This window comes from Miniopterus natalensis, chromosome 1 (assembly GCF_054644295.1).
Source record: "Miniopterus natalensis isolate mMinNat1 chromosome 1, mMinNat1.hap1, whole genome shotgun sequence".
NCBI classification, from domain to species: Eukaryota; Metazoa; Chordata; class Mammalia; order Chiroptera; family Miniopteridae; genus Miniopterus; species Miniopterus natalensis.
The window spans coordinates 141610530-141635244 of record NC_142081.1 but is presented as its reverse complement, the minus strand read 5'-3'; the positions used below and the strand labels follow the sequence as shown (position 1 = coordinate 141635244).

Sequence of the window (24715 nt, the reverse complement as noted above, 5' to 3'; positions counted from 1 at the left end):
AGAATTATTGTTATACAGACACACAAACATTTTTTTGAGTCACCTTCCACTTGTTGCAAGTGATACTAGTTTTCATTTATGGGAATGATATAAAGTTTCCTTCTATAATAAATTAAGTTAAAAAGTGAGTTGTTTAAAGAAAAATATCATGTTAATTTCAGTAAGTGTTAGATGTGGCAAAAATTGTGGAGCTGAGATATGAGGTTTGGGAAAAGGAAAAAATGCTGTTTAGTAGACAATACATTAATTTTAAATGGTTTGTTAGGCCAATTAAAAAAACTATAGCTAATCTTAGTAAGTATTTTTTTCTTCAAGATAATTTCCCCCCCATATTAAGTTGAGATAAAAAATCAAACTCACCTGGAGAGTACTAAGAGTTTCATCAAAAGACACTGGAGTAATTGTGCAGATAATACGCGTTTTGGCATTTCCTCCCAAGGAATTCTGTAGAATTCGTGTTAATTTGCTATCTCGATAATTTATGAAACCACTTAGTGAGAAATGAGTTTGGGAAGAAAAAGAATAAGAATTTTTATATAACAAAAATGGTTGGTTTACTAATGCAGAACCTTAAATTAGCTAGTTTTAAAAAAAATTCTTCACAGGTTAAAGGAAGCAGATCAAAATTACTGACAAAATATTTAAAATAAAAAAGTAAACTGAGCTGGTCAAAGTCATAGGTATGTGAAGTCATGCGTTCTTGCAGAATCACAAAAGCTTTTGAGCATATGGAAGAAATCAGTACTTCTGTCACTGAACGAACTATTATAATTTTCAAACTAATGAAAAATGTAAGCATTCATAGGTAAATGACAATGGGATACACTTACCCAACTTGTCCATCACTAAGTTTCTTGATCACTTGTCCCAAAATAAATAAACTTCGATTTATATTACAGCCTTCCTTGAGTCGCACACCTGCATTAAACAAATACGAAAACTAAAATTGATCTCTGTACTAGATGATGAATTTACCAGTAAGTTATAAGGGAAATCAGAAATTAAAGGGTCAGGTGCTAAAGTCTATGCTTTGGATTAGATCTGAGTCCACCTTTAATACCACTGGTAGAAGGAGCTCTCTCCCTATTCCTCCCGTCTATTAAGTGAATCGGCAAAGTTGTCACCTGAGAGAACTAGCAAAAGGAAAATGATGACTAAGAAAAGAATCAGAAGGAAGAAAAGCCCATTTCCTAAAAGAGCCTCTCTAAGTCCTCAGTTCAAATCTATTTTTTCCAAACCTCCAAATACCAGCAACTACAAACTTACAACCAAATTAAGTTCCTATGGCTCACAACCAAAAATGTTTTCATTTTAAAATTGTTAATATGCTCAAATGGCTCAAACATTAAAAAAAAAAAAAAGTACACCGAAAAAGCTCTCTCATTTTTATGCTTCATTTAACCTATTCCTATTCCTATACCAGGCAACCATTTTTCTTATTTATTAGTTTATTCTTCTAGAGATATTTTGAAATACAAGACCACGTAAATTAATTTCTCCCTTCTTTTTTACACTCACAGTAGCATACTAAATACACTATTTTTGCACTTTGCTTTCTTTCACTTGGCAACATATCATATCAGTAATCATTGGTCTATTTTATTGCATAGAACTCCACTGTATGAATGTATTAGAATTTATTTACCAGCACCCTGTCAAGGGACATGTAGGTTTTCAGTCTACCACGTATACAAAAAAATACTGCAGCAAATAATTTTGAACAGCTATTATTTCACAGGTGCACTATTCAGCTATGGCTGTAATATGGCTGCAAAACAAGCCAGCTTAAAACAAGCAGCATTTATTTCTTGTTTACAAGACTGAGGATTCACTGGGTTGGTGGATATAAGTTATGTCAGGCTGCAGGAAATTAACAGAGAGGCTTGACATGTTGATGATTTTGAACCTCCCCATCTAAGCATGCTTTTCCATTTGTTTAAGTATTCGGTTATGTCCTTCAGGTCTATTTTAAAGTTTTCTTTATTTTGGTCTGTGAAATTTTTATTGAGTTTCTTCCTAGGTATTACATCATTTACGTCACTGTTGTAAATGGAGTCTTTTGTACACTTAACAGTCTAAGTGTACACTGTATTGTTGTTGATTGTATTCTGAGAGTTATTAATGTTAGAATTTAATTTTGTACCCTACTACCTTTCCGAATTTCCTTGATTATATGAAAATTTGGTTTTCACGGTACTCTCATGAGCTTTCCAGCTATACAATCCTATCAACTGCATAGTTTTAGTTTTTTAATTGATGCTACAGTAGCCTGAATTAGCTAGATACAGAAGCTGATTTTTACATTAAAGGCCTTTATCATAAAATTATTATTGTCATTACTTTGTTTCTAAAATGCATGCTGGCACTTTTTATTCTGTAAAAGAAAAGGAAAACATTCAGACCAACATATTGCATGAGTGTTCATTACCTTCAGCACCTGTTTGAGCAGCTCTTTCACTGCCTGCAAGATCAACCAAATTCTGAAAGATGGATGGAAATAAACCTTTAGAAAGGGTAACTTGAATAATGAAATCCAAACAACTGAAAGGACATTTTTAATGCATGGTTTATCTGACACCGCTGCTGTCCCTCACCTCACTGTTCAGGCTTCCTTTTTCTGAGTCAAACTGATCTCTATACCTTGTTCCTCATCTATAATGTATCTTCCATAATGCTGCCAGAATAGGTTCTCTATTTCCTACACAGAGTTCAAAATCTTATCATGGTGACTATGACTCTTTACAATCTGGCACCTGTGTTGCTCCAGCCTTATACCTATCCATCACTTTCTCTTAACTGCTCATGATGCACACACATCTCAAGACTTCTACACTTGCAAGTGCCATCCTTTGCTACTCCCTTTTGGTTAGTTTGAATGTTGCAGTACGCCCTTACTCTTTAAGCAGGAACAAAGGCAAATGCTAGCTCCTCAGTGTAGCTTTGCCAACTTTATCCCTCACCCCTACAGCCTGAATGAATTGCTCTTTTAGCTGTGAACCAAGAGGTGTTTATAGATATGACTTATCCTTACAGTGTTCAGCTAGTCATTTGTGGCTCTGAATACACTGTATCATCTTTAAAAGCATGGGCCTCTCTCTCATTTCACAAATGTTGTTGAAAAAAATTGACTGCCTTTCATGCTGCAGGCAGTATGTTAGGTGCTAAGGATACAGCTGTGAACCGGACAAATAAGATCCCTGTTCTCACAGAGCTTATATTCTACATGGGGTGGGATGAGGAGAGGAGAAAGTTGGTGAGAAGAGAGAAAAAGACAAACAGATAAGAAATATATCATGGTAAGTGTAATATAATACAGATAATTTAAGAAAGTGCTGGGAGAGAAAAGGGGAAGGGACAGAGAAGGTTCTTCAGATTGGGTAGTTGTGGAAGGCCTCCCATTCAGCTAAGATCAGAAATGACAGAGAAGAGGAACCCAGTCATGCAAAGACCAAGGGAATCATACTCTAGAGAAAAAAAAATAGACAGTACACTCAGTTACAAAGCAGTAATGAGCTTACTGCATTCAAAACACAGAGAAGGTAGCATGGCAGAGTGAAGTAGGGAGAGGACAAGATAGGGTAAGCAAGGGTAAGAACTCTGGATTTCCTAACTGCAATGGAAAGCCATGAGAGGGCTTTAGACAAGAGTGACATGTCTTGAATTAACTTTCTGAGGGATCGACTGTGAACCCTAGGTGAAGAAAGGATTGGGGAGGGGCAAGGGTGGCAGCAGGGAGCCCAGTTGGGAGGCTGCTGCAGGAATCTGTGTGACAGACAATGGTGGCTTGGGCTAGGCAGGTAGCAGTGGAGACAGTAAATAGTGGAGAGATGTCTTCTTTATTCTTTTACTCTCAAGAGCCCAGTACTGTGGGCTCATGACAAAGGCTCAGTAAATATCCCTTCTTTTTTAAAAAAAATTTTTTATTAACTTCAGAGAGAGGAAAGGAGAGGGAGAGAGAGACAGAAACATCAATGATGAGAGAGAGTCATTGATTGGCTGCCTCCTGTATGCCCCTTGCGGGGAATTGAACTTGCAACCCAGGCATGTGCCTTGACAGGGAATCGTACTGAGATCTTCTGGATCACAGGTCAATGCTCAACTGCTAAGCCATGCTGGCTGGGCTCAGTAAATATTCTTAATGCATTTAAAGTAAGAGATTTAAATTATTTCTCTGTGGAGACTTGCAGGGATGGCAGGTAATTCTGTACCCTTACTTTATAGTTCTATCTCAGATACTTCTTTCTCTAGAATACTCAGAGAAGTTTAATCTTTCTTGTAGACTATGTACTACAGATGACCTAGATACATAATAACAGGGCAAAGTGGTGATGAAGGCAGCATGAATTAAGGCATAAAGTGGGAACAAGCATTAGTGTTCAAAGACATGAAGAGGCCCAAGCAATCTATAAGAAAGGAGCTCATGTAGAGTAGAAGTAAAGTTAGATGGGTTAAGAGTGGCCAGATCTTCTCTAGGAAAGTGACACAACAAAAGCAGTGCGTAATAACATTCAAAATCAGTGTAACAGACTGAAGAAAGGAAGATCAGAGTCATGGAGGTCAGGCCCAGGAGAACAATACAGTAATTCAAGAGAGATGAGAACCTAAATGAATATGATACCCATAAGGATGTTGAAAGATGAAATCAATAAGAAACGGTGATAACTGGACAAAAGGCAAGTCAGAAAGAGAGCCAAAATGACCTGGGTTTCCTGCCTAGGTGATTAGGTTAATACTGGTATTACTGGAAAAAAGGAATAGTCACATGCTAGGAAGAAATTAATTTGGTTTTAGACATGCTGAAGTTTGAGACAACAGTGGGACATACCATTAAAATAATCTTTAGGAGGACATGTATGAGAACTCCAAGACTCTAGACAAAATAAACATTTGGCCGTGATTAACGCAGAAATGATAACAATATCTGAGGGCAAGCATTTGAAGTAAGAAAGGCCACAGAACAGCTTGTATTTCTGTTAGAAGGGTAGGAGAAAAGAGGTCACACAGGGGAATAGAGAAGCACAGCTAAGAGAACCTAGATATTATCACAGAAAGGCTAGGAAACACTCAAAGGCCACCTACAAAGAGCCAGAAAATGACTCTGGGGAAGACTTCTTCCCAAGAAGATACTTAAGAGTAAGTGAGAAGGCTGGAAGGTTGCTGGACCAGATCGCGTCTATGGTCCCGAGATGAGAACATCAAACAATATGAGAAAAGTCACCAAATGGATCACTGAATACGTAAAGAGTATTAATGCCAAATTATTAACAGTAAAGTTGGAATTGTAGTGAAATATCAGAGGCCAGGTTTGGAAAACAAAACAGAAATTAGGATTTGTGGGGTTTTGTTGCTGTTAAATTAAAGCAAGACTAGTCTACTAAAATAAATTTTATATTTGTACAGTAAGTGAGGTAAACTAGAATTAGATATTTAAGACTGATTTTTCAAAATCTAAAAATGAACTACATTATAGATTTATTATTTTTTTCTCCTGAAGTTTTCAAACCAAACAGAGTAAACTTAAATCATATCCCACATCAAGCTAAAGAATTTAAGCCCTGAAGATGGAAAGTAAGACAATAGTGATAAGGGAGAAGGAAGCATGAAAAGAGTCAGAAATGATATAGTGAAACAATGTGAGGTTTACTTATGTGAAAAAAAGGAATGTTGGCTTAATGCTTATAGTCACTTATTCAACAAACAGGAATTGAACATACACTATGTGCAGTGTGTTGGGGCTACAAGATAAAGGCTATCACTCTTCCCTTCAAGGGATTTACAGGCTAACACTGTGTTTATAACAAAATATATTCTTATTGTACTTAAGAATGAACTTGAATAATGTGACTTATTTTTAAATCATCCCACTTAAGTTTATCTCACAAGTCTCAATTCTATTGGTTGAGACTAAAAAACCAAAAAGACAAAGACCCCCCAACCTCAAATTCCAAGATCATGTTAACTCTTAAATGTGTATAAAAAACAACAAAAAACCCAAACCCCCAAACCCTCCTTCATTACTGGTCAGAAAAAGCCTCAAATCCTAGAGTCCTAAGATCTAAATTTTAGGAGATGGCAGCCATAACATAACAGGAAGAAAGAGTCTCTGAATTCTTCCTATATTTCAGCTAGTAATTACATGCTACATGACACCAGTTATACTACCAATTTATAGATGGTTCTTACTAGTTCAGTTAATAGTCCTCATGACACCAAACATCCTGCAGCTGAATTAAATTTTGTTTTGCCCTCTATGGTACATTATCATGGTTCATCAATACTCACCAAATGGGACACCTTGACAGATCCTTCACAAGAAGGTTCACCTTTCTCTCTACTTTCCAAAATCTAGATGGAAAAGGCAACTTGTAGAAAAATTAGTGCATTCTTAATTGGAAAGACCAAACAGAGAGAGAATTACCTACCATCCTAAAAATGGTATGAGAACGACTGCTTCTTTGATTCATTTTTGTAATTCCATAATGTCTGTTCTCTGTAAAAAAATAAGTCCTATTTCAGCAGTGTATATTAAAATAAAAAAATTAACTTTTATTTTAGCTTAAAAGTAAAAGTGATTCGAAATCTAAATACATTTGATTGAATAGTTTTTACAATGTTTTGAAGAAATGCGGCATAAAGTCTTACTTTCTCCCTTTCTGATCCACTTCAAAGCCATTTCTGATGTATAAATAACTTCTTCTGTGAGGTCAGACACATACACATTCCTCTGAAGTTTAATTACGGGAAGAGTAAAGAAATAGAAATCACTTAAAAGTTTGCATATCAAAAAGTTACAAACTATGACAGAATTCATTTGTAGAAGTTAAAAATGCAAAATGAAAACTATAGTAATGAAAATAACAAGTAAACCTGTAATATTTACAATTTATTTCCTATATCAAAGCACATCCAAATTCTAACCTGAAACTTCCATCTTCATCTTTTTAGGAACTTACACCAATATATTACAGCTGTCAATATTTAAAAACTATACATACAGGGGTGGGCAAAAGTAGGTTTACAGTTCTGAGTATGCAAAACAGTTTATTATTATTATTATTGTATTATTTGTGTTACAGCTGTAAACCTACTTTTGCCAACCCCTGTATTGCTTAAAAGGTGATCTCTATAAAGGCTTACTGAAGAAAACTAAAAACAAACCATAGATACCAAAGACACTTAAAAAATATAGAAAGGTATATATTCAAGAACAATAATCCGAACGAATAAATCTCTTTTTTGAGCCACTTTAACTCCACTACTTACATTGAAGTCTTCCCGAATTATTAAAGGCTTCATTTTTCGAGTGTCACAAAGTAAATCTGTAATGGTTTCATTGTATATCTCCATGTAAGACACACGTAAGAGAAATTCCCTATCAGGAAACTAGAAGGAAGAAAAAAAAATAAAAACATCAGAGATTACCCAATTAGGAAAACCTAATACTAAATGCTTATGTGCTAATACTAAATATTAAAATATTGTTTGAGAAATTATCTTCATAAAACAAACAAAAACACACACAAAAAAAATCCCATAGTTCTGTATTAACAATGATAAACACAAAAGTATAAAAGCAGCCCAGCCAGCGCGACTCAGTAGTTAAGCATTGACCTATGATCCAGGGGATCTCGGTTCGATTCCCAGTCAGGGCACATGCCAGGGTTGTGGGCTCGATTCCCAGTAGGGGATGTGCAGGAGGCAGATGATCGATGACTCTCTCTCATCACTGATGTTTCTCTCTCTCTTTCTCCCTCTCCCTTCCCCTCTCTGAAATCAGTAAAACATATTAAAAAAAAAAAAGGCAAATGCACTGTTTCAGAAAAGTATAGTATCATAGAATTGGAAGATTGCCCAGTCCAACTCTATAAGCTCAAAATAAAACCCTACTCACAGATGTTCAAATGAGAACATTAAAAATCATTAAAATAATAATGAAAAAAATTAATTCAGATACAATCATCTGTTAATTAATAAACACAAACCCCAAAGGCAGTGAGGAGCTAACCATTCCGATAAGACTTTCCTGAAGATTTAAGGCAAAAAATTAAGAACTTGAAGGTCTGAAGTAAGTTTGTGGGGAAAAAAGTGAATCTATGCCAGGCCTTTCTCCCCTCCCCGTGGATAATCAAGAGATAACTGTCAATCTATTTCCTTTCATCATTACAAGAGAACACTGAAGTTGCTATCCTATTATTACTACTTTTACCTGTAAAAAGTAGAAATTTAGCTAAGTTATTTACCTTCTCAATTTTTTGGAAAATGTCATGAATTGCCCTGGGTATTACTCCCAAATAATCTCCTGAACCCATCATAGTATATGTTTTTCCTGAAGCAGTCTGCCCATAGGCAAATATAGTACCTGCAAAAACAACACAGACACATGCAAAGATTAAAAATGAGATGAGTGTGTGAAGCTTATTATTTGTTGAACAGATGTCCTAGACCAAAATATTTCTGTAGTGAATACAAACCATTGTAGCCTTGTATGGCAGAATCTATGATGGGCACTGCTATTTCTTCATAAACATCTTTAGTGGTTTCATTACTATCAAAGACACGATCTAAAAAAAAAATACACATAAGTTAAACCAAACAAACTGCGTTTTTATTCTTAATAGCTGCTCAAAGAAATAAAATTGTGAGGATACGGTATAAAATATTTAAGACACAGTATTTTCTTCAACTTTTTGGTCCTCTGAAAATATACTTCTCTACAAGGTAAAATGTATTGGTTCCCACACACAAACAAACAAAAACATGTCATCTATGCTACGTGCCTTTCAAGAGGCAGTAGGGCATAGTGGCTGAATATGCAGTGTGGAATCAGATTATCTGCAAATACTGGTTCTGAGACTTATAAGCTGTGTAACCTTGGGCACGGTGGTCGATGTTTCTGTGTCTTAGTTCCCTAATTTTTAAAATCAATACACTATATTGTCTTCCTCATGGAATTATTGTAAACATTTGGTTAATAATTAGGAAATGAGAATTATTACTACTCTTTGAGAAATTTCAATGTTTATAACATATCTAGCAAGAAGACCTAGCTCAAACTTAACTAACAAATGCAAACATTTGGAAAAAAGTGCTAAAAAAAGTACTGACTTTAGAAGGAATGACTAGTTTGCTGGTTGCTAAAGGCTGGGTTTAGGATAGCATTTGCCCTGATGAATTCACTAGTCTAGAATGTTTTTCTGTTTTGTTAAAAATGGACCACTCTTGCAGTGGTAACCTCATTAAAAAGCTCACAAGAAATGAATTTGTGAATCAGGAGGGAAATGTATTGACCTGTGATGAGAAATTCAGTGATCATACTGCTTGCTTGTACCATGCCCACACATCTACCCTGTTGCAAAACTATATCGAAAACCAAAGTGCCATCTGAAGGCTGCTTAGGCATCATGATTTCTGAGCAAGGAGAGATGGCAAGATGATTCAAATCTTAATGACACCTGCTTCAGGTGGATGAATGAGGCAAAATCCTTTATGGGCATATATGACTACTGAGAACCTGTAGTACCTGAGTCGAAATGCTTGTCCATTCCTTACTTTCGGTTTTATAATCTCTGGCACATATTGTTTTACCTTTTAAAAAATTATGGTAATGCCCTCAAACAGTCCTTTACCAGGAATCATTTTCTCTACTATATATCTTTGCTCCAGAACCTTTTAAGTTGGCTTTCTACTTTAACACTGATTTGACAACCTAATCACTCTTACTGCTAAAGGTTGTTGAGAAGACCTCACTGTCGCTCTTTGGTGCCTAAGTAGTAGCATCGTAGTGGGGCTGGAACACGGAACTGGAGCCTGACTTTCTACTTGCTGGCTGTGTGATTCTGGGCCTCTGTTTAAGTTCCGTTTTAAAATGGGAAGATACCTATCGCATAGTACCTAGTACACATGTTTGTTAGAAGATCAAATGAGTTAATATTACAAAATGTTTAGAACAGTGTCTGGCACATTGGCAGCACTATATACATAGTAAATCAATATAACAAACCAGCCTAGTCAACCGTTAGGGCCTTCAAGTTCCTTTGTCCTAGCTAGCTTTCCCTCATCCCACAAGTCACAGTTTAAGTGGTAACATTTCAGATACCTAGACTACTTAGATTCCCCGCTATAAACTTCCATAAAGCTTATCCTAACTGTACTTACTCGTTTAAAGTGTCCCTTCTGACCACATGATAAGCTCCACAAAAACTAAGGTGGGTTCTTGCTGTATTCCAGCAAAGAAGGGATATATTCACTATTTATTGTTTAAAGAGATATCTTGAAAATAATTGTGGAAAAAATACTAAAGATCTTAAAGATGCCTTGACATTAAGTAACATATTTTGGGCTTATGGAGTTTTAGGCCACAAACACACTAATGAACAAGAGGAAAAAGGCATTTTGACTATCACTGTATTTTAAATATCAATTTTATTATCTTACTTATCATACATGGGTGACACTTTAAGGTTTCCACTGAAGCAGTTAACAGAAGGCTTAGTCTCATCTTTAACGACAAATCCAGTATTACTTATAAGCTTTTGTACTCAATAGGAACAGAATAACAGGTTAACTTTTGATGCTCTTATAAGCTTACCAAAACTGAAGGATTTACTCCCATCCACTTGATAAATAGCATTATTGCCAGTTTTCCAATAAACCTGGGCAGCTTCTCCAAGAGCTTCCTCTCTAAAACAATAAAACACTGCATTTTACTATAAGTGGTCATAGAAGCCATGTTATATATGAAGGGTAACTTAAAATATTTCATCTTCTGAAGAATATTTTAAAAGACAGTAATGACTTATACCTAAATCAGAGAAACATGGAAAATCCACCTTTGAGGGGTCAACACTTTTAAACAGGGCTTTAGTAGGCTCCTGCCCTCTCTTGGGAGTTTCCATGGGAAGCTCTTCAGTCCCTCTGTCTTACCCAGTATCGGCAGTTGAAAAGGCACATTCAAAATGCAACTCTGCTTATATCCCTCTCCCTTAAAACTTTTAAAAGTCATCAGAAGTCCTTAATATGGCCCATGAGACCTGGATCGTGTTTATTTCTCTTCAACCTTATCTTCTAAATTCCTATATATGTCCTAACTCCCTACAAATCAACTACCAGAAGGTTCCCACAAGATTCAGCCCCTCTGTGCCTGGCATATCCTGACTGACCTTTCCATTAAGTAACCTTATTTTTTCATTCACGAAGTGTCTGGAGTTTCCTGGCACGAGCCCTGCCTCTCCCCCACACTGTCATCTCACTGAAGGGCTCTGACTCCTCTAGCAAACACTCTCCACCTGCCTATGGTAACTTCACTCGTCAGGATGTATTGTAATAGTTTCCTTACGGGGCGAAGGGAGAGACCAGAGAAGCGAACGGACTTTTTATTATTGCCCCTCCCGGCTTTTTCTCTATGGCATTTATCACTCCCGCATTAACGTTTAACGTTCTCTATTTTTTAACTGTATTTTCTGTCTCCCCCTCGCCCCGATGTAAGATCCACAGAGCAATGTATGTATTTGTTTATTACAGTACACTGTAATAAAAAAAAATCCATATTGATAAATATCAGCCATTCAGCAGTCGGCACGTTGTATTCAATCACCGTCTGCGAAGTCTCAAGGGCGACCAGTCCTTGCTCGTGAGGAGCACACAGAAAAAGGGTGAAATGACGGCTGAGCGCCAGTAACGACCTTCCCGACCGACTCTCCTGGGGGATGGGTGGGGTGGGCTGGCGGGCAGGGGAGAGCGGCGCAGGGGTAAGTCTTTAACTCAGCCAGACTGAATTTTTTCGATTAAGAGAATCCGCGTCTGGAATGTATCTTAAGATCCTCCCGTCCTTCCCTGCCACTTGCCAGATAAGGGAACTCAGGCCCGAAGACCAGGAGCGGATGAGGACAGAGAAGGGATTAGCTAAAGCCCATAAATGCAGGCCCCACGGGCACCGACCACAGTTAGGTGAAGGCCAAGGGAGGGGGACGGGGGGTGGAGATGGGTAAAAGGGGGGACACCTGCAATAATGCCAACATTTAACAATTTTTAATACAAAAAAAAGAAAGAAAAAGAGGGTGAGCGGCGGAGTTACTAAGCGGCGGCGCCCGGAAGCGGCAGCTCTGGGAAACGCCGCACGACTCCCGTCTCCGGCGGGCCGGCGGGGGCCGCAGGGGGGTCCGGTCGCGCTCTCGCTCCCTTACCTGCTGTTGAGCGGCCGCACCCGCACGCACACGGCGACGGCTCCTTCCTCCGCCATCCCGTCGGGTTAGACCCCGGGAACCGGCCCAGGCCCTCCGCGGCCGCCGCAGCGAAGCCCACGGGCCGCCCCGCCTTTAAGTTTAAATTTTCCCAAACGCCGCAGCTGATTGAGCGCGGCCTGGTGACGTCACGGGCCGTTCCACCTGCGCCGCGGCGCGGGGGGCGCGAGGCGGGCGCGCCCACGGACGCCGGGCGCGGGGTGGGAAGGGCCTGGAGCGGGATTGGCCGGGGCTGGCGGCCCGGGTGCTCTGGGCGCGCGGGGAGCGCCGGTTCCGTGCAGCTGGAAGCGCGACCAGCTGTTAGACGCCGCCTACGTGCTGGCGGCCGTTTGCCAACCTCGTCCTCCACGCCACCCTAAGAGTTTGCAGTCTGTAGAAAAAACAAGGTAGAGCTTTTTTTTTTTTTTTCCCCCCCCCACCAGCAAAGAGAATTACGACCTTTAAAGAATCACAGTGCTTAAAAAAGCCCCCAAACAACAAACCCCCTTAAAGTTACTGCCCAGCCGGGAAACATCAGAACCTTGTTGTGCTCAGAAATCCTGAGGTTTAAACTCTCCCTTTTCCTCTTCAGCTCTTTAAGCTCCTGTTTCCATTGGCTGTGAGTTCGGAAACGACCAAAATTTTGCCAGCCGGGAGCTGCCTTTTGGGATACTGATTTTAAGTTGTTTATTGAGAAACAAAACACCCAGAAAGAACCTTTGACCCTTCCGCTTTCCTGCCCCAGAGACCAGAGAAGCTCGCTCTAGGAAGGGCGCCTTGGCTCAACCACCGACCTAAGAATCTGTTAATTTCATTAGCTCAACTAGAAGATGCTGGGCTGGATCTAATAAAATAATAAGAGTTAAGAAAGCTGTGCTTTAACTTAAATTGAGTGGTCGGGAAAGGCAAAGAGATTTGTTAGATAAACAGGCATGTTTAAAAAATTTAAGTGTATTTGAGCAAAAATCTATTCAAATCATCCAGTATCTCATGTAGCAGATAGAAAAGAACTCCAAAACCTCTACAAAATGAAAGACTTTTATAGGCAGAAAGGAGTGGAATGAGGAATTTATACTAGGATTGGCCATTATAGTTACTTCCCTTTAGGGGATGGCAGGGACCTATTCGGCAGTTTAACTAACTAGTGCTGACTTGGTGATTCCTGATTGATTAGTTTAAAATTACATTTCTGGGAGAACCAAGGTCATTTAATCTTAATTTGGTTACATGGGGCTTAGCATGAGCAACTTCATTTTGGGCCTGTTGTCTGTTTTTAACAGATTAAGAACTTGTCTAAAGTTATGGAACATTTGGAGAGAGAGTTTTAAAATTTGCATGCATACAACTTCTCTAAAAGGTGATTAAAATATTAACTTTTTTCTTACCTCAAAGATTAGTACACGCATATGATGAAAAAATTTAAGAGTATAAGAAGAATCACAGTGAAAAATAAACCTTCTTTCCACATCTGATCCCCAGCGTACAAGTTTGTCTCTCCAAAGGCAACTCTGCAATTTCCTAGAGTGTTGTCCTCATACTAATCTACAAATATGCACATACATATCTCTTTTTCTATATTGCATATCTTTTAAAATAAATAGGTACCTGCTATACATGCTGTAGTGCACTTTGCTTAAAATGTGATCTTTACATAACTATTTTTATTCAGTTCAGGAAGGTAAAATGAATATCTGAGGCATGCATGTTAATTACACATGCTTCCATGTTGATGTTTAAATCACTGTTTTTCCATCCAAACTTTGTTTATTTCTGCTAAAGCTGCAGAGGGCACTGTAATCCTTCCAAAAGCATGGCAAAGCCTTGACTAGTGTTTTGCAATTCTTGAATGCGGTGCCAATTTTAGGATTCTGAGAAGCTCCTGGTATTATAAATATACATCAATTCAAATTACTCACCTGTGCTCACTTCTTATAGATGCATTTTATATAAAAATAATTGCCATATATGTTTATATTATGTCATCACAACAGGGTAATTTTTTTTGTAATAGATACAACATTTAATTTTCAAAGCACAAATCTTGTGTTTAATTTTGTAGCTATGTCTGTAATGATCACAGACATAGTATCCCTTTCTTTTAAATTATGATTACACAGGATTTGTGTGGAATAATGGAAACTGCACTGACCTAGGTCTGTCCTACTCCACCATTTATAAACTATGCCACACTAGAAAATAATTTAATCTCTGTGAGTCAGTGTTTTCTCATCCACAAAATGAGGAGATTGGATTACAGTATTTCTAAGGTTCCTTTTAGCTTCAGTAAGTCTATGACATCTTCCTTAAAAAAATAAACTTGTTAAAATTGAGGATGGATGAGTGTTAAATAGAATATGGATGTGTGAAGGGGTGGGAAAAGCAAACTAGGTTACAGAGAAAATCTAAGGCAGTCACAGTGCTCTGGGCACTGATGACAATCCACCCTAATTCATTCTCCTTTTTGTGGCCAGAAAGCAAGACTACACTCCCAGGCTGTCTTGCACTTTGGCTGCTACTTCTAGGCCTAGATATAAAAGCTTCGCGAGTGTGCTTTTCCTTCCTTGTCCTTGGTGATCAGCTCTCCCCTTTCCCTCACTGACCCATGAAACCTAGACCATTTTCCTCAAGGTCAGGTCCATGCTCATCCTTACTGAGAAACCAGGGCCACTGGGTAAGAAGTCTCCCCCCCAGTTCTCCCACCCCAACAGCCTGCACTCCAACTGATTGATTTCCCCACCAACTCTTGCCTTCTTTCATGCAGCTCCTGAGAATCAGGTGTCTTCTGGTCTGAGACAGATTCTCTTATTGATGCCTGCAGGTCCTTCCTCTTCAGGACCTTGCTCCAACAATTATTCTCTATTTCAGAAAAACCTTACAAAACAATGAGAGAAGAGTCACCTGTAGTTCCACTACCCTAAAAAAAAAAGTAAAAATCTAAAGTTGTCAAGTGAATGTTCTGTATCACTTACCCATCAAATTTCATCTTCCCTAAAGTGACATGTTAATTTTCTTTCTGATCTTTTCTTGAATACGTGCAAGAAACCTATATAGAAAAGTAGCCACAGTTATACAGTCAAGAATGGAATCATTCTCTACTTGTTGATGTGCAGTTTGCTTTTTATGCTAATAAATCAATATGTAAATCTGTCCCTTTTTATATGTTGACTGCCTAATTCAACTATGTGGTTATATTGTAGTTTATTCAGCCATTCTTTTATGGATATTTAGATTGTTGCCAATTTTTCAATACAGCTTATAATACAAAAATCCATCTACATACATCTTTACACTTTCATGTTTTATTTTCACAGACTAGATTTTTAAAGTTGAAATATTGAGCCAAATGATATGCTTGTTTTAAGTTATAACAAGTGTTACCAAATTACTTCCTAAATAATATGTACCAATTATACTACAACCAAGAGTGAGCATTTACTTCCTTATTCCTTCACCATCACTTGATATTACCAGTATTTCTATTTTTTCGATTCATGGGTAAAAATATATATTATTATTTTAATTTACAGTTCTATGCAAAAAGGATTGCACATCCTTTTATTGTTTCTTAGTAATATTTACATCTTATTTTGCGAATTGTTCATTTGGATTAAATAGTCCTTTGCTCCTTTGCCTATTTTTTCATGTAGATTGTTTATCTGCTCCAATATTTTCCTCACTTTTAAAAAATATTGTTTTTTTCTTACCTTTGAGTCTTGAGAATTCTTTATACATATATTCTGGATACAAGTCTGGATACCATATATTCTTTATACATATATTCTGGATACAAGTCTGGATACCAGATAATTTACATATATATGCTTTGAGTTTATGATCTGTCTTAACAGTGTCTTTCATACAACAAATGTTTTTTTTTTAATCCTCACCGAGGATATTTTTTCTATTGTTTTTCAGAGAGTGGAAGGGGGGGGAGAGGGAGAGAGAGAGAAACACTGATATGAAAGAGACACATCGATTGGTTGCCTCCTGCACTTGGCCCTGGTTGAGCTGGGGATTGAGCCTGCAACCGGAGGTACATGCTCTTGACTGGAATCGAACCTGAGACCCTTCAGTCCACCGGCTTATGCTCTAACCAATGAGCCAAATCGGCTAGGGCACAACAAATGTTTTTTAAATTTAATTTTTATGAAGCCCAATTTATCATTTTATTCTTTATGGATTATGCTTTTGATGTCATATCTGAGAACTCTTTGCCTAACCTAGGGTCACAAAGATTTTCTCCTATGTTTACCTGTAAAAGTTTCATAGGTTTGCATTTTAAATCATGCCTATGGTCTATTTTGAGTTAATTTTTATATAAGGTTTATTTTTTGGCAGGCACATAGTCATTTGTTCCAGCACCATTAATTGAACGATTGTTTTTACACCATGAATTGCTTTTATACTTTTCTAAAAAAGTCATTTGATCTTATTTGTATGGGTCTATTTCTGGATCCTCTATTTCATTCCATTGATGCATGCATCAAACTTTTAACTGTTATTGTTTTAAGCTACTAAATTTTAGTCCAGTTTGTTATACAGCAATATAGAACCAACATAGTCACTATCAAGAACTGTGAAAGGTCTGAGATTTTCTTCTTACAAGCTAACAAGTTAGTCTACCACAGTATCATGTATCCTGACAGAAGACCCAAGACCTCTGGGCCAGGGATGAAAAAAGTTTATTACTCTTAAAAAGGAAAAGTTTATTATTCATGACTGCAATAGCAGTAGCCAGAGTATCAGCATTTTTGTGCTGTTTTTCTGAACCTCATTTCTCACAAGGTGATGCAAAGAAGGCCAAGTGACACCTGTACACACAGCGGATTAGAATATAAGACAGGAACCCTGAGTTTAGGAAATCTAAATCTTCTGTCATGGGCAGGAAGTATGCCTTCTCTTTGCTCTGCAGTGAGACAGTATATTCCTTTTCCAAGGCTGGTCCTTATATAAATATCCTTGAAAAGATATTTTGGAACAAAGGACATGCAGTGATTCACTTGCAAGACCTTTAGAAACATGAGACCCAAGGAGAATTGTCTTCCAATAGTCATGATTACTTCTTTCCTGAAATACTCTATGTCCAATAGAAATAAAATGAAAGCCATGATACCTATTAGCCGCTTTTAAGAAGTAAAAAAAGAAATAAATGAAATTAACTTTAGTAAAATTTTAGTTAACCAAGTATATCCAAAATATTATCATTTCAATATACAATCAATGCATGAAAACAATAATAAAATATTTTACATTCTTTACACAAAAATCTTCAAAATTCAGAGTATATTTTATACTCACAGCATACATGTCTCAATTATGATGCTAAATTTTTTAAAAATTTATCTTTAGTGTTGAAAATATTATAGATGCCCCCTCCCCCTGCTCCCCAGTGATACCTTCTACCTGGCATCCGCCCCCTGCCCCCCCCAGGCTTTCTCCACACTATTGTCTGTGTCCCTAGGTTATGCTTATATGCATGTAAGTTCTTTGAGTAATCTCTCCCCCAACATGATGCTAAATTTTGATCAGTAATAATTCTGTTTAGATTTTATAAAATTTACCATTGAAAGTGCCCAAGTTGTCCCAAACAAAATCAACTTTTCAAATAACAAAATCATGTTTTTAAATTAAAATTACAAATTTAGTTCCTGAAGTGCTCTAGCTATATTTTAAATTCTCAATAGCCACATGGAACTAGTGGATACTGTATTGGACAGTGTTGCTCTGCTCCCTTAGGCTCTAATATACACTCCTTCCCTGGTTTCTTTCTTGCTGTCTGGTCACTATTCTTTGGTCTCCTCGGTAAGCTCTCATCTTTGCCTTAGTCCTAGTCCTGTGGTTCCTGATGGCTTCATTCAAAGTTCTCTGCTCTTGATTCTCTGTTCTCTATCTTTGTTTTAGTTACCATTTGTAGGCTGATAATTCCCAAATATATATCTTTAATCAAAAATTTCCCCTAAGTTTTAGACATGTATGTCTCACTCTTTATTGGAGAACACATGGGCAATCTCAGTTTCCCAAACTAGCCTCATACTTTCCATTAAACTAGCCCAAGAGAAAAAATTGAAAGTTACATTTAACACCTGCTCTTGCTCGGAGCCCACAACTAACTAATCAAGTCATATTGTTCTGTATTTTGGTTGTAATTCTAGTTAGGTCCTGGGAGGAGGTGCGTGTAATTTCTGCCTACCCTGCTGTCATCTTGAACCTCTATTTAGTGTTTATAGATTGCCAAATATGTAGGACTTAAGGTAGGGCTGTGTTTTAGTCATCTCGGTTTGCCTCCATATCCCATAACAAGCAAAGTACATTTATCATTTCAGACACTAAACGCCTTTGCTAATTTCTTAGGTTTGCTGCCACTGTGCTGTATTACTCTAGATGTGTAACAACTTCCTCTTTCCTTGATGTTCATGAAAAACAACTTGACCAATTTACTAACAAGGCATTTAGATGGGCAGTTAATTTTTCAGGTGGGAATAAATGGAGGTGGTTTACATGATACGTGCAAATTAATTCCTCTACTTAAAAGTTCTTTGGTAACATTTCTTGTAGACCAGTCATTTTTGTAGGCTGTAGCCTTCTTCCATTTTGTCTCATCTCTTTCTTTCCATAAACACTTTCCTCTTCTCTCTCTCTCTTTCTTTTTTTTTACCCTTTCTTGCCCATCCATTTCTTCGTATAAAAATAATTCAGAATGACTTCTTCGTCTCATTGTTTCTCTCCAATTTATACCTCCAGAGTCTTACCTTTCATTCCTAAAAGAAACAATTCTGCTTTAAGTGGAGCTTAGGCACAAGCTATTGATAATACTTCCTCCCGCCAGGGTGTGGCTCAGCAGTTGAGCATCGACCTAGGACCCAGGAGATTGGGGTTCGATTCCTGGTCAGGGCACGTGCCCGGGTTGTGGGCTCGATCCCCAGTCAGGGGTGTGCAGGAGGCAGCAGATCAATGACGACTCTCTCATCATTGATGTTTCTATCTCTCTCCCTCTCCCTTCTTCTCTCTGAAATCAATAAAGATATATTTAAATAAATAAATAAATAATAATACTTCCAACCTGACTATAGCAATTAAAAGAAAAACTTTTTGGCCTGGCCAGTGTGGCTCAGTGGTTGAGTGTCCCATGAACCAGGAGGCCACAGTTCGATTCCCTGTCAGGGCACCTGCCTAGGTTTCGGGCTCAATTCCCAATAAGGGGCATGCAGAGGCAGCTCACCAATGATTCTCTGTCATCATCAATGTTTCTATGTCTCTCTCCCTCTCAGTTTTCTCTAAAATCAATTAAAAAAAAAAAGCACATTAAAAAAAAGAACTTTTTGGGACAGTTTGGGGTATAAGTAAATAAAAGAAAGGTATGTAGAAATTTGTACATATGTGCATTAAAAAGACATATAAAAATATTCATAGCAGCATTATTTGCAATGGCCAAAAAGGAAACAACCAAGTGCTTATCAATAGCAGAGTAAAAAAAAATAATGGTATTTTCATACAATGAAATTAAATACAGCAATGAAAATGAATGAAGTACTGCTACCTATAGTGACATATGCAATATTGAGCAGAAGAAATTGGACACAAAAGAATACATACTGTTATAGTATAGTAAGAAGCTAGGAAAATTCCAGGACAAGTGGAATAGGGAAACTGAGACAGATAGTTACTAACAGCAGTTTGCAGCCACCTAGTAAATTATATCTTCCCTAAACCAAGGACACTTGAGAGTAAATGGTTTGTATTAGATGGGCCAGGTACAGAAACCAGGTGCAGAAACTAGGTTACAGAAACTCACCAAGGTAGGAAGCCCCAGATGCCTAGCAAGGGGTGAAGCTGGGAAAACAAGAACTTTGTCCCCAGGGTAACCTATCCTTCCCTAACATATCGCTTGTGATGTGATTTAGACATCCCCTTCCCCCCAGTGTTTCCTTTATAAAGATAACGTCTTAGAGAGGCCCATATAGGCGGTGAAACCAGATGAGTGGCACAGTGGCTGCCTCAGGACCAGCTACATTGACTAATGACTCCCTGCCCTGGCACCAACCAATCAATGGAGACCACAACCCTGAAAGAGCCCACCTGGAAGGCTGATGAATATTCTATTGAGAGACTCCTCTGAGACCTCTCCTAAAATTTCCTGCCAGTAAGAAAGAGATAAATACTCTCAGGATGGAGGACCCAGCATGCTCTCCCCTGCCCCAGGCCAGAGGAGCATGCCAGCACCATTTCCTTCTCTCCTCCAAGGGGACCCCACTAGACTTGCAACCCAAGGAGCAATGGGCAGCGGCAGCTCATCCTGGGCCTACCCCCTGAACCTGTCTCCAAGGTCCCCAAACCTATTTTCAAGGCCCCCTTCTCTTTCTCTCTGACTTCTCAGTGAGCCAAAGCAGCTCAGCCCAGGCTCTCCAGTTACTTCTGCTATGCACCTTCCTTGTTTCACTGTCCTCTGTATATTTTTGCTGTAGCCAATAAATTCTTGCTTTCTTTTCTACACTTTGTCTCTTGATTGAAATCTTTCCCTCAAGAAGACAAGAACTGAGGTCTCCTCGGTAACAATACTGTTTGTTAGTTTTAAGGAAGTTCAGAAATAGGCAAAACAAGCCAATAGTGTTAGAAATGAGGAGCGTGGTTTCTTTTTGGGAAGAGGAGCATTACAATTGGAAGGTGGCTTGATGGGGACTCCCAGGATCCTCGTAACATTCTATGTCTTCATATTCACAGGGTTGCAAAAATGTGTTAAATTTGTGACTGTTCATTGAGCTGACCCTTGTGGTTTCCATATTATGTATATTATACTTCAATTACATAGTTTATATTTTTAAAATATATTTTTATTGATTTCAGAGGGAGGAAAGGAGAGGGAGAGAGATAGAAACATCAATGATGAGAGAGCCATTGATTGAGCCCGCAACCCGGGCATGACTGGGAATCGAACCCCAATTGCCTGGATACTAGGTCGACGCTCAACCACTGAGCCACGCCTGGCCGGGCTACATAGTTTATTTTTAAGAAGGTGAGTTAAGTATTCTTATTTCTGTTTCACAGTTGAGCAAGTAAACTTAAAAGATTGAGTTATTTGCCATTGAATCAGAAGCGTAATGCAGGTCCAGTGCTTTTGTACCACTACTGCTGCTTTAAAAAAAGGCTTACTTGCCTGGCCGGCGTGGCTCAACGGTTAAGCATCGACCTAGGATCCAGGAGATCGACGTTTGATTTCCAGTCAGGGCACATGCCCAGGTTGCGAGCTCGATCCCCAGTCGGGGGCGTGCAGGAGGCAGCCGATCAATGACTCTCTCATCGTTGATGTTTCTCTCTCTCTCTCTCCCCCCTTCCTCTCTTTAATCAATAAAAGATATATATATATATATATTTAAAAAGGTTTGCTTAGTATCTATTTGCATGATTAAACTTTTTCTGATACTCTTCACACTTTACTTTTTCCTAAAAAGCCATAGCCATATAACAAATATTTTAGGCTTTGTGGCTATTGTAGTGTGAAAGCAGCTATAAATAATTCATAAATGAATGGGCATAGTGATGTTCTAATAAAACTTTATTTATAAACAATGAAACAAATTTCATTTAATTTTTACATATCATATAATATTATTACTCTTTTGTTTTCTTTTCAATATTTAAAAATGTAAAAGCCATTGTTGGTTCCTGGGCCATACAAAAATTAGTGGCAGGCTGGATTTGTTGTGTGGGCCTCAGTTTGCCACCCCTTGTTTTAGGAGATCTATTTGCAGTGTTGATATGAATTGCAGTTTATGTCCATAATTTTTGTATTTCCTTATAGACCTGGGCAAGGAAGCAGCCAACCCTGTATTGTGAAGCTCTTTAAATGGTAAAATTTCCAGCTTATTTAACACATCACTAATTTCATGGCTCATAGGTTTACGCAAAAAAGTTCTCTGAAGACCAGTTTTGTCCATAGTCTCTCTCTTGTGTTTGCTTTCATTTCTTCCCTTTGCTTTGAATGAGAATAAGCAAAATGTTCTGGGATAAGAACAACAGGTTTTATCAAATGTTAACAGCTTTTGAGCCATCTGTTACTGAAAAAGAGTTTGATTAGCACCCTAGAGCAATTAAGCCATTTTAGTTTGGGACGTACTGGGAGAAAGAGGAAATAGAAGGCATAGCTAACCAATGATGGGTATTATTATTGACAACAGAGCACACCTCACTTGGTAAACAAAAGAAATAGTAATTTGAAGACTGATAAATTATCTTCTTTTGAATTTTTATATTTATTTTGGTAAAAATGTAAAATGAAGCAAGGCGCTTGAAAAGAAAGAGCTGGAAAAGTTAGTTGTGAATTTGTAAAAATAAAATTTGATGGTCTATATATCAGTGATTCTTAATTCCTTTCCTGGGGCATGCTTGTTATAAATGTCCTCACAAACATACTCCTGGATTTTGCTTGTTGAATTTTGGCTACAACAGAGAATAGAAACTATTTTAGTGATATCTGGCAGACTGAACCCACAGCCATGAGTGTACTAGGATGTGGTGAGCAGTGGAGCACAACTTGCTGCAAGGACCATATGAGAGGTGGCATCTATCACCAAGCTGGCACCAAGGAAAAGCTCATGTTTACTGGAATGAGTGAGAATTTGGCCAGGTGAGTTTATGGGATGAAAGTCAAGGCGGTAAAAACTTGAACTCAAACAGCAAGATAGTGCTGAAGGTCATCCAAGGGTCACCTGTAACAATATGTAGATACAATTGCACCCTTTAAATGTGCAGCTAAATATTCTAATATTGAAGGTGTGCTATGAACACAATTATGGCCTAAACATGTGTTTCTCAACATGACCACTATTGGGACTTTGAGAAGAATAATTTTTTGTTGTAAGGACAACATCATAGGCTTTCAGGATGTTCATTATCTCTGGTCCTATCCACTAAATGGCGACAGGATCCCCTAGGTACTGTGACAACCAAAATGTCTTCACATTCTTCCAAATGTGGTATGGTACCACCACTCCTGGACCAAAAATACTGGTTTAAATGATATAAGTCTTCTATGTCACCAGCCTTACCTTTTGCCAGGCTGTTTGTTGCGTAGATGGCTTATATACAACCAGAATTTGCAACAATAGACACCTTGGCAATAACACATAAAGATATAAAATATTTCTTCCATCTTTCAGATGAACAAAGCAAAAAAGACACATTAAATAAAAGATATATTATACCTAAAGTATATTGTTCTTTATTTTCTCTTTATATACAAGGCTGGTACAGTAGAAGGTTGTGTTTGGCTGTTGCTAATAAACACGGGTTTTCACCGATTTCAACACATTGATCCTGTTATTCCATTTTGGGTGATACATATTGTGTTTGCCCTTTCTTTCACAGGTCAGGATTGTCTTGTGTGTTGCAGGACGGTTAACAGCCTCTCCTGCCTCTATGTGCAGATGCGAGCCTCACGGCCTAGCAGTGACAACCAGATGTCCCCTAGGGGACACTATTTTCCCATTTCAGAAGCACATTGAAAGTGGTAGAGACAGAGTGGAGGGGTAGAAAATGGAAACTGCACTTATCAGAATGTATCTTTTGTTTTTAGATTTGACTTTGGAACCATGTATATGTTTTATGTGATTATGTAATAAATTAATTCAAAATAAAAAGCAGTTCCTAAAAATTGGGAGCAAAATGAAACAAATTGAGTGGCTGGGTTAACCACACAGAGAGGAGATATTTCTTCTTTTTTTTAAAAAATATATCTTTATTGATTTCAGAGAGAGGAATGGAGAGGGAGAGAGAGAGAGAAACATCAATGATGAGAGATTCATTGGTCGAGCCCACAACCTGGGCACGTGCCCTGACTGGGAATCGAACCCCGATCGCCTGGATCCTAGGTCGATGCTCAACCGCTGAGCCACGCCTGGCCAGGCAGAGAGGGGATATTTCAAGTGACTTTAAAATATAATAATTTGACCATATAATTCTCCAGTGAATATACCCTAAGGAGAAAAAGAACAGCAAAGAAATATTAAATTCTTTTTTTCAGAAATCAGTGTTAATAATAATATTGATATTATGGTTAAAAAACTAATAAGTAATTATGTTAATGATAGAAACTAATGTCTTTAGCATAAGAGAAGAAAAATAGAAAAAGTACAAACAAAAAAATTAAGTAAAATATCTTATCCTAAGTTGGATTGGAAATATTAACATGAATTCATGATATATTTTTTTCTTAAAACAAGTGTTTCCTGGTCCTATTTGCTGAAAAAGTCCCGAGACAATACCTTATAGTACCCAAGCTGTGGTCTTCAATGATTTTTCCCACATAAAAAGAAACCAGAGTTTTTTTGCAGAAATGAGTGTTTTTAGGTCTATAGCAGAAAATGTACAAGAGGAGTCTGAAAGATCTTGCCATACCAGAAAATGAGGAAGCTACCAAATAAGTATGAGTAATGACAAAATGACACAGAGCCAAATTAAAAAGGCTTCCCAGATAAAGAACAATAACTGCATTGGGGTAAAGC

At 37.9% G+C, this 24715-nt stretch overlaps 1 protein-coding gene across 3 annotated transcripts in view; it reads right to left on the bottom strand.

Moving 5' to 3' along the window:
• Positions 1-12247, bottom strand: part of CENPE (centromere protein E) — a 60037-nt gene extending 47790 nt beyond the window's left edge. For 2 of the 3 annotated variants that reach the window (XM_087826308.1, XM_016223625.2), the window contains exons 1-11: positions 12183-12238; positions 10589-10680; positions 8472-8561; positions 8241-8359; positions 7264-7383; positions 6643-6724; positions 6423-6490; positions 6283-6345; positions 2429-2480; positions 831-918; positions 361-490 (exon numbers count right to left, since the gene is read on the bottom strand). In XM_087826308.1, coding sequence (XP_087682434.1) covers positions 361-490; positions 831-918; positions 2429-2480; positions 6283-6345; positions 6423-6490; positions 6643-6724; positions 7264-7383; positions 8241-8359; positions 8472-8561; positions 10589-10680; positions 12183-12238 — 960 coding nt within the window. Of the gene's footprint in view, positions 1-360; positions 491-830; positions 919-2428; positions 2481-6282; positions 6346-6422; positions 6491-6642; positions 6725-7263; positions 7384-8240; positions 8360-8471; positions 8562-10588; positions 10681-12182 lie in introns of all 3 variants that reach the window. The other variant, XM_016223627.2, reaches the window with a different exon arrangement.
• Positions 12248-24715: the final 12468 nt, after the last annotated feature.